The 8,990-nt window shown below is 45.7% G+C and overlaps 1 protein-coding gene across 6 annotated transcripts in view; it reads left to right on the plus strand.

Moving 5' to 3' along the window:
- The window catches only part of PCYT1A (phosphate cytidylyltransferase 1A, choline), a 36,237-nt gene extending 33,001 nt beyond the window's left edge, over positions 1-3,236 (plus strand). For 5 of the 6 annotated variants that reach the window (XM_054983275.1, XM_054983276.1, XM_054983274.1 and 2 more), the window contains exon 9: positions 1,361-3,236. In XM_054983275.1, coding sequence (XP_054839250.1) covers positions 1,361-1,567 — 207 coding nt within the window. In that variant the 3' untranslated portion in view covers positions 1,568-3,236. The remainder of the gene's footprint in view (positions 1-1,360) is intronic. The other variant, XM_054983279.1, reaches the window with a different exon arrangement.
- The last annotated feature ends 5,754 nt before the right edge of the window (positions 3,237-8,990 follow it).

The following is an 8,990-nucleotide window of genomic DNA, read 5'->3' on the forward strand; positions in this document are numbered from 1 at the left end:
CTGAATCCTGGATTAACATGACATCGTGTCTGGATTTGCCCCGGAAATGATGTCACGCTGTCTCGGCGATGGCGATTTTTGAATAATTTTTTACTGATTTTTTTCTCCTTACGGCCTACCTGTAAGGGTTGGTTGGTGGAAGGTCTCCAGTCATGGTGGGACCCAGGGCAAACCTAGCATTGGGGTCCTGTTTGTTCTTTTTCCCAGTCCCAAGTAATCCCCAGCGTGGAATTTTGCCTCTTTCGCATTTGCTGCACACCAAGCTCAGTGCTCGCTCACCACTGTGTGCCGGAGGTCCCAAGTTCAATCCCCTCTTCCTCTCTGTGGTCCTGGAGACATGCTGCCAGTCCAAACAGACCGTGCTGAGGTAGAGGGGCCAGAAATCTGACTTTCTGTATGGCAGCCTGATAGGTTTGTGCTAATAAAACAGCTCTGACATCCAAAAAATATCCAGTAGCATCAATAAGACAAACAAAATTAGTGATAGGGTGTGAGCTTTCGTGAGTCACAGCTCACTTCTTCAGATGCAGCTAGAATGTGAGTCCTTCCGTCCTTATATCTTGGAGAGTGGATATCTTGGAGAGGCCGAATGACAATCGCAGGCATGATTGGATAGGGTAGGGTATGCAGAGGGGTGGTGGGTGTGGAGAAATCAGCATCGGTAATGAGACAGGAAGTCCAGATCTTGATTCAGTCCAGGTGGATGCATTGTCTTGAGCTTTGTTATCCGTTGCAATTCAGCACAAGTCTAGCATCAGAAACTAAAACATTCAGAAACCAGTGGGGGAACATTTTAACCCTCCAGGACATTCAGTTGCTGACCTAAAAGTAGCAGTTACCCTGCAGAGGAATTTCAAACGGAGTTTAGAAAGAGAGACTGCTGAATTGCAACTGATACTGAAGCTCAGGACAATGCATCCACCTGGACTGAATCGAGACCTAGGCTTCCTGTCTCATTACCAATGCTGATTTCTCCACACCCATTACCTCTCTGCATACCCCACCCTATCCAATCACGCCTGCTATTGTCATTCACCGCCAGCTATTATCATTCAGCTTCTGCAATTACTCAATTCTCCAAGATAGAAGGACAGATGGACTCACATTCTAGCTGTATCTGAAGAAGTGAGCTGGGACTCACGATAGCTCCTACCCTACCACAAATTTTGTTAGTCTTATAGGTGCTACTGGACTCTTGCTCTTTTCTATTGCTACAGATAGACTAACACGGCTACCCATCTTGATCTATCCTAAAAGTAAGAAACAGAATTTGGCCATCTTTAAGTGGAAAAAACCAAAACTTGTCAGAATGTGTCTTTAAGATTTGGGCTCGCTTCTTAACCGTTTCTCTTCTCTCCAGAAACACATGCTGAAGGAGGGAAAGGGCCGAATGCTCCAGGCCATCAGCCCCAAGCAAAGTCCGAGCAGCAGCCCCACCCACGAACGCTCTCCCTCGCCTTCCTTCCGCTGGCCCTTCACGGCCAGGACGCCGCCGTCATCTCCAGCCAGCCTCTCCCGGAATAAGTCCACAATCACCTATGACATCAGCGAAGATGAGGAGGACTAACGGGGGAGGGGGTTGTTCTAAATTTGGAATGGGCGAATCCCGCCTCCAAAGGCAAAGAGAACCACCGGGAAGCGCCGGACGGCAAGAGCCAAGAGGTCGGATCTGTTGCAGGCGCACTTGCCTCTTCAAATAAGGGCTATTGCGGTGGGGGATCGGGGTATATCTCCATCTTCTCCAGCAATTTCCCCTTCCCCCTTTTATCGCTTTTTTCCTGTCGGTTTCTAGGGGAAGAGGGGAAGCGTGGCTCTTGTTTTTTAAAAAAAGCAAATGTGTTCTTTTTTTAAAAGCTCCTCCGGTGGCGTTAAATTAACTGCTCCAGTTGGTTGGGAATTGTTGGCCAGGCACAGCAAAGGGGCAGCTCCCCGAGCGAGCCTCTTTCCCTGCCTGCCTCTTTCGTCCATTGCCGGTCCTCTTACTGCATGGAGGCCAGCCTCAGCTTCCCTGCAGGTTGACCCCAAGGCCTTCAAGTTCCCCGAGCTTGCCTGCAGTGGACGGCAGCACCGAAAGATGGGCAGACTGTAATATTCCCAGAGACCGGCAGCTTTAAATCGTGGGGTTGCGAAACACGGTTTGGCTTCCCTAGATACCAGAGCAGGGCCTCTTGGAAGCTCTGTGGGGTTTGCCTAGTCCCTGTGTCTCTAGTCCCCAAGAGAAAAAAAAGTGTGGTGGGATATGTGGTGGGTAACCACAGATTTCCCACTGTGACCCAGTGATGGTGTTGCGTTTTGTGTCCTCCCTGTCCTCCATGTGTTTGACAAAAGGAGGGATAAAAAAAGAGAGATTTCTGCATTCACAAACTCATGTCACGGGGCAGAGCTTGCTTAATCCACCTGCAGATACACAACAAGGCATAGTCGGTAGAACTGCTGCAAAGCATCAAGGGAAGCAGCTCGCTCCCAAATTAGGGGAGACCCCGAAGGTGGTGGCATTCATCTTTTGGCCTCTGGGGCCGGGGACAGATTGGGCACACTTGCTATGCAGATCTTGGATCCCTGACTCCGTTCTCTGTGGGTCCATTGGGAGGTCCCACTTGCATTTGGAACTTGCTCTTCGGCGGTTAAACCAAAGAGCACCAGAACACGTCTGCATGGTCTTACTCCTGTGCTTTTGTCCTTTGGCAAAAGTTCACAGCCCTTTCCTCGGTGACTGCTGTTGGGTCTTCGAGACCACATGGCAGTGACTGGGATGTCGTCGTGTTTTCTGAAATGTCCTCACCTCTCCCCACCCATGTGCGTGCATGCGCATGCCACCTTCCCTCCCAGTCCCTGTTTCCCCAGAGTGTAGCATGTACTGCTGTCCACGCGTCCATCCCTGCAGGTCTTGTTTCGTCTGTCCGTCCCAGTGTTTCCAGTGCTGAATGTCCTGGGATCTGTCGCCACCTCTTTCTGACGGAGAGGAGACAGACGGTTATTAAGAACCTCACTGAACCGGTGCTGTGTCTCTCCCCCCTCTCCCAATGTCCAGTAGGGCAGATCCAAGCGGAGGGTTTGACGTGGTCCTTACTCGGCGTTCGGTACAAGTCTTTACCACCTGTTAGCTCTGCCCCTTGCAGAGAGTCTGAAGTGACTTTACACAAAACAGCTGTTTTCCCATCTTGACGCACTGCCTGTTCAATGGGTTGTTGACTTTTGTTATTAACTCTGTAATAAACGTTCCGATTTTTCTGTCAGTTCTGTAGCTTTATGTTCAAATGAATGGATTTACCCCGGATTTCGGATGCTTCAGACGCTTCTTTGTTGCTGTAAGGCCTGTATCGGTGTTCACGGGGTTATTTCAGCTTTGTTCCTACACGGGGATGCTATCAATGGAAGAAAGCAAGTTTGCACTGAAATGGTAGAAGCTCTGTTTGGAAGCAGTCCCCGCGGCGGGTTTGTTACTCGGCAGTCTTTTAGCCTTTTTGAGTAGCCACCTGTCACGCGTCGCCTCGTACCAAACTTCCCTCCGTCTTTGATGCAGGGCCGCAGAGCAAGTGCAGCATTAAAACATCGGGCTTTGCAGCCTTTCGGGCGCCGCTGGCCGTTTTGTGTCCTTTTAGACTGCCACTAGAGCCTAGGCCAACTCGTTCTTTATATGCTAAGTCCCAATTAGGAATGTACCTGAAACAGTTATCTTTCGTCAATTTGAAGATTTCCAAAAGTGTCAGAGCTAGCAAAAAGGAGAGAGTTTCATTAAAAAGCTGCCACCTTCAAAGAAGTTGGTGCTTTTCCCTTCCACCCATCAACAAATGAGAAACAAGGAAAAGGGCATTTATAGTTTCTTCCTTTGTAACTCCATAGTTTTCAGAAACTCAAGTTACATAATCGAAAAGAATCCAGTAGCACCTTTAAGACTAACCAACTTTACTGTAGCATAAGCTTTCGAGAATCACAACTCTCTTCGTCAGATACATGAGAACTGTGGTTCTCGAAAGCTTATGCTACAGTAAAGTTGGTTAGTCTTTTTTTTTAATTTAAATATTTTTATTCACTTTTAGAACTGTAACAATAATCAAACAACAAACCAATATAATACATTGCATTTACAAATATTAACATAGTGCTTCAGCTTTAATACATCAACAACGAGTAGTGTGAAGAGGGAGGTTGCAGATCTCTTGCTTCTATGAATTCGTAAAATGGGATCCATTTTTCCCAGAAGTTTGATCCTGGAGATTGATATTCCGTCTGATGTAGATTGTCAGTTATTTTTTCCATTATCAAATAGTCCCAGATTTTTGTAAACCAAAGTTCTGTAGTAGGTGGAGATTGGTCTTTCCATTTGGTTGCTATTGCACTCCTAGCTGCCACCAGGAGAGAGTTGATAAGGTCTCTTCTAACATTTGGGATTGATGTCTGATCCCACAGTCCCAAGAAGATTACAGTTGGTTAGTCTTAAAGGTGCTACTGGACTCTTTTCGATTTTGCTACTACAGACTAACACGGCTAACTCCTCTGGATCTATGATGAAGTTACACAGAAGCACACGCTTAAAGGGTTGAGAAAAAACATGATCTCTTCCTAGCTCATCACACATTTTTGAATGAAGCTGGATTTAGAAACTCAAGCACTGAGTGCACTGTCGATTATGACTTAATATGAATGTATGCAGATTGGGAGAGGGAGAACATGAAAGAATTAGCCAGTGCTAGGCTCTCATGACCCTTTCCTATATGTCTAAGATATGCCAATTGCAACTTTGGGGTTGAGAAGGAATTTTCCTCCAGGCCAGATTGGCTAGGGATCCTGGAGGTTTTTTGCCTTCCTCCAGGCATAAAGCAGGGATCACTGGGTGGGTGAGGTAGCTGTGAATTGCACATTGCGCAGGAGGCTGGGCTAGATGACCTTTGGAATCCCAGGTGTGTTTCTACGTTCTATCCCAAGTCCATAGTTGGAGCAGTGTTCTTGAATGTCAGCTGATGGCAGCGTTTGCCAGTGGGCCGATGGCACTGCATCTTCGCCTGGCAAGGTGGAGGAGTGGGTGGTGTGTTCTTCAGCGTGAATCAGGAATTACAAAACTCAAGCTGTATCAACAATGACTAGAGTTGCCAACCTCCAGGCAGGGCCTGGAATTCTGCCAGAATTACAACTGATTTCCAGACCACAGAGATCAGTTTCCCAGGAGAAAAGTACCTAACAAAGGGGAGGAACCTCCACTGAAAAGCAAGGGGAGAGGCAGAAAAAAAACTGCAAAAGGAGGGGAAACTAAACAAGCAAAATTACAAGGTCAAACCTGTAATGGAAGTCAATGAATAAAGTCTATAAATGTGAAAAATACGTGCAAGCGAATTTACAAACAAGTCTATCATAACATTCAATCCAGAGTCATCACAATAAATATCAAAAGCAGGCAAGCCGCTCCAAGATATACAATGTAAGTCCAGTTGGTGAAGTCCATTCAATTATTGGGCTCCGCTAGATCCACAAGGTGAGTAACCAAGTAAATTCAAATAATCGGTACGCAAAATTCCGTGGTGCAAAGGAACTCTTCCTTCTTTTCTTTGTGATGATGACTCTGGATTGAATGTCATGATAGACTTGTTTGTAAATTCGCTTGCACGTATTTTTCACATTTATAGACTTTATTCATTGACTTCCATTACAGGTTTGACTTTGTAAGTTTGGCTTGTTTTGTTTTCCCTCCTTTTGCAGTTTTTTTCTGCCTTTTCCCTTGCTTCCCTGGAGAGAAGGGCAGCTTCAGAAGGTAAGCCGTATGCTGTACCAAAGATTATAGGCGAAATCCTTCCCCAAATCCCCCCTCCTCCAGATGGACTATCCCTAAATCTCCAGGAATTTCCTATACAATCCCAGAAACGACTGTAAAGTTAGGTTGGATAAAAGCCTGACTGACTTGGGTGACACGATGCTTTCAAACCAGCAAAAGTCTTTGAGAGTTAGCTTCATCCTGTGGAAAAATCTGCCCCACCCCACCTGCGATTAACCTGTTGCCTTGTGGATCCCATCAGAAAATGCTGCAAGTGTTCCTTTTCAGAGGGAAGGGGGGACAGATCCAAACTTTTATGATACCCTTTCACAGGGCTTTTTTTCAGCTGGAACGCAGTGGAACGGAGTTCCGGCACTTCTTGAAAATGGTCACATGGCTGGTGGCCCCGCCCCCTGATCTCCAGACAGAGGGGAGTTGAGATCGCCCTTTCACTGAGGGCAATTTAAACTTTAAAAAACTCCCCCCTTGTTCCAGCTGACCCAAAGTGATGTCATTGTGCGGTCCTGAGTCCCACCACCTCTTTTCCCAGAAAAAAAGCCCTGCCCTTTCATAAGTGCTGAGCAGAGGAAGGGGGAAGCAATCTGCAACAGGAGAAGTCACTCGACACACGACAGCATCCATTGCAGCAGCTCTTGAACTCAGTGCAACGCTAGAGGGCAACCTCTCCCAATTTTTTGGAGAATATCTACAGAAGAAGATCGGAAGAAGTTGCTCTTAAGGACAAAGTGATGTCCCAGAGATCATTCGTACAAAACACATCCCAAGTTCTGGGACTGGCTCCAAAATCATTCCAGTGTGCAAACGTCGTCACCTTCTTGTGCACTGAGGTAGCAGCGCACCACTCTGTAACCTGAATTTTTAAAAAATCTCTTGGCAGATGACCTAATAATGTGTACTATCAAAGAAAGATTTGCATGTAAGAGCGCAAAGGGTGCTCCCCTGCCTGGAAAATCATTCGACGTTTCGGCAAAGGACACACTGGGTGTGTCGTTTTGTTCCATGCCTGTCCTATCAGGTCCTACTCCCCTTGGCAGAGAAACAGTTCTGTGTGGCTGGATCACCCCCTGATGGCTTTTGCCTCATCCTACCAAGATTTCCAGCAGGTGCAAACAGCCTCTCTCGTATCATCTGCCTGCTACAGTGGCACAAGATGTGGGATCTATATTCATGCTGACACTCTTGTTTTTAACCACCGAAAACATTGTGGAAAATCTCTCTTGCATGTTCTCAGAGCACAAAATTCGTCTGTTCTCTGTAGCTGCTCTTGTTCCCCCCTAATTGCTTTTCGTGTTACTGGCGTAGTTCTAAATAGTAAGTTGCTCTCAGAGATTTTGCATATTCTTTAAACCTGAGCTGCAAAACTGCCTCAATTGTAGTTCCAGAGGAGTAACTGTGTAGTAAAATAAAACCGCAGTCCAGGGGCACCTTAAAGGTGAACAACCGTGATTACAGCATGAGTCAGAGCTTCAGAGACTATGGAAAGGTAATCATTTCCCACATTTTATAAGGAAAACTATGGAAGTTGGGGCAGGGGGGGGGGAAGCTTGTGTGTCTTCCATCAAAAATCTTTCAGGTGTGATTCTATGTGTAAAGGACTAGAACAGTTTAGGTTGTTACAAGGCACCTAAACGATCTTGTAAGCGCCTTTGGGTCCTTATCAGAGAAAAGCAGGATAAAAATATATAAATAAAATAAATATGGATGATGAAAGAGGTCGAAGTTTCCAGTTTAACTGTGCTTATCTTTGCATCGAGCTAAATCCCTTTATTACGGCCCTTTTATTTTGAACCTTTGCCTAGAACAGATTTTGGAACTTGGTGGCTAACTGTAGCAGGCTTTTCTCGTTTTTTGGCAGCACTAACAAAATGAAAATTAAAGGATTTTCAATCTACTTTCTAATGTATACTGGCAGGATCAAAGGCAGATATTTTGAGCAAAACAATGGGTCGGTCAGTTGTATTTCCTAGGTCGAATACAGGCTTTTTTGATCAAACTTCTTTGCAACCAGCTTTAAAACGCAACTTCTTTGCAACCAACTTCAAAATGCAAAAAAACTTGTTGTTTCTGTGAGTGGTTAGTATGTTGGACTAAGATCTGGGAGTCCCAGGTTCGAATCCCCACTTGGCCATGGAAGCTTTTTGGGTGACCTTGGGCCACCACACCCTCTCAGCCTAGCCCTACCTCACATTGTTGTTGTATGGATAAAATGGAAAAACAATTTAAGCCACCTTGGGTCTCCATTGGCGATAAAGGCAGGGTATAAATGAAGCAAAGAAATAAATAAATTGGTGTTCCCAGCAGCCGTAGGTCTGGTGTTGACAGCACGTCTCGTTAATCGATATTACATGTTTGTTTCATGTCCGATTGCACCTTAAAGACCAACTAGATTTCCAAGATATGAGCTTGCAAGAGTCAAAAAGCTCCTATCTTGGAAATCTAGTTGGTCTTTAAGGTGCTATTGGGCCCAAATCTTGCTCTTCAACTGCAGACAGCTACCCACATGAAATTACGATTCTGTTTCCTGCCCAAGGCGAGTTCCTGGAAGGTTGCGGGGAGAGGAGGTGCTTCTGTATTTAGCCAAATCAAGGTCATCATGTTACCCCAGACTGTGGTTTAATTATTTGAAACACTGTTTAATCTTTCCCTCTTTCCTCGTTGTCTGTTAGGCTGTGCTCACAAACTCACCACAAAAGGGCCTCTCGTCTAGAAATCTGTCCGATCCCCTTTTAAAACCATCCATGTTTGCAGCCACTGGCAGTAAATTCCACGGTTAATAAATTACTCATTGAGTAAATGGGATGAACGACAACCGTAATGTAGGCAGTCTGTGGCAGATTTTATTCCTTTTGACTCCAACACTTTAACAGTAGTGGTACACATTACAATGGTCTCAAATTCTTCGTACTGAGAGCTAAGCTACCAGTGACGCCTGACACAGGTTGGACACTCGTCAGCTTCCCTCAGGTTTTGATGGGGAATGTAGGCATCCTGGTCTTGCAGCTGTAATGGAGAGCCAAGCTGTAAAACCAGGACGCCTACATTTCCCATCAAAACTTGAGGGAAGCTGACAAGTGTCCAACCTGTGTCAGGCGTCACTTGTAGCTTGGCTCTGAGAATGCATACATCCCAAATGGCCAAGTTTTCTGGCTCCTGATAAATCGCTGTCCTGATTCTTACTTCTCCGGAATTTTTGCCTTGTTAAAGTGTTGTTTGCTTAAGTTAC

The sequence above is a fragment of the Eublepharis macularius genome, chromosome 6 (assembly GCF_028583425.1).
Source record: "Eublepharis macularius isolate TG4126 chromosome 6, MPM_Emac_v1.0, whole genome shotgun sequence".
NCBI classification, from domain to species: domain Eukaryota; kingdom Metazoa; phylum Chordata; class Lepidosauria; order Squamata; family Eublepharidae; genus Eublepharis; species Eublepharis macularius.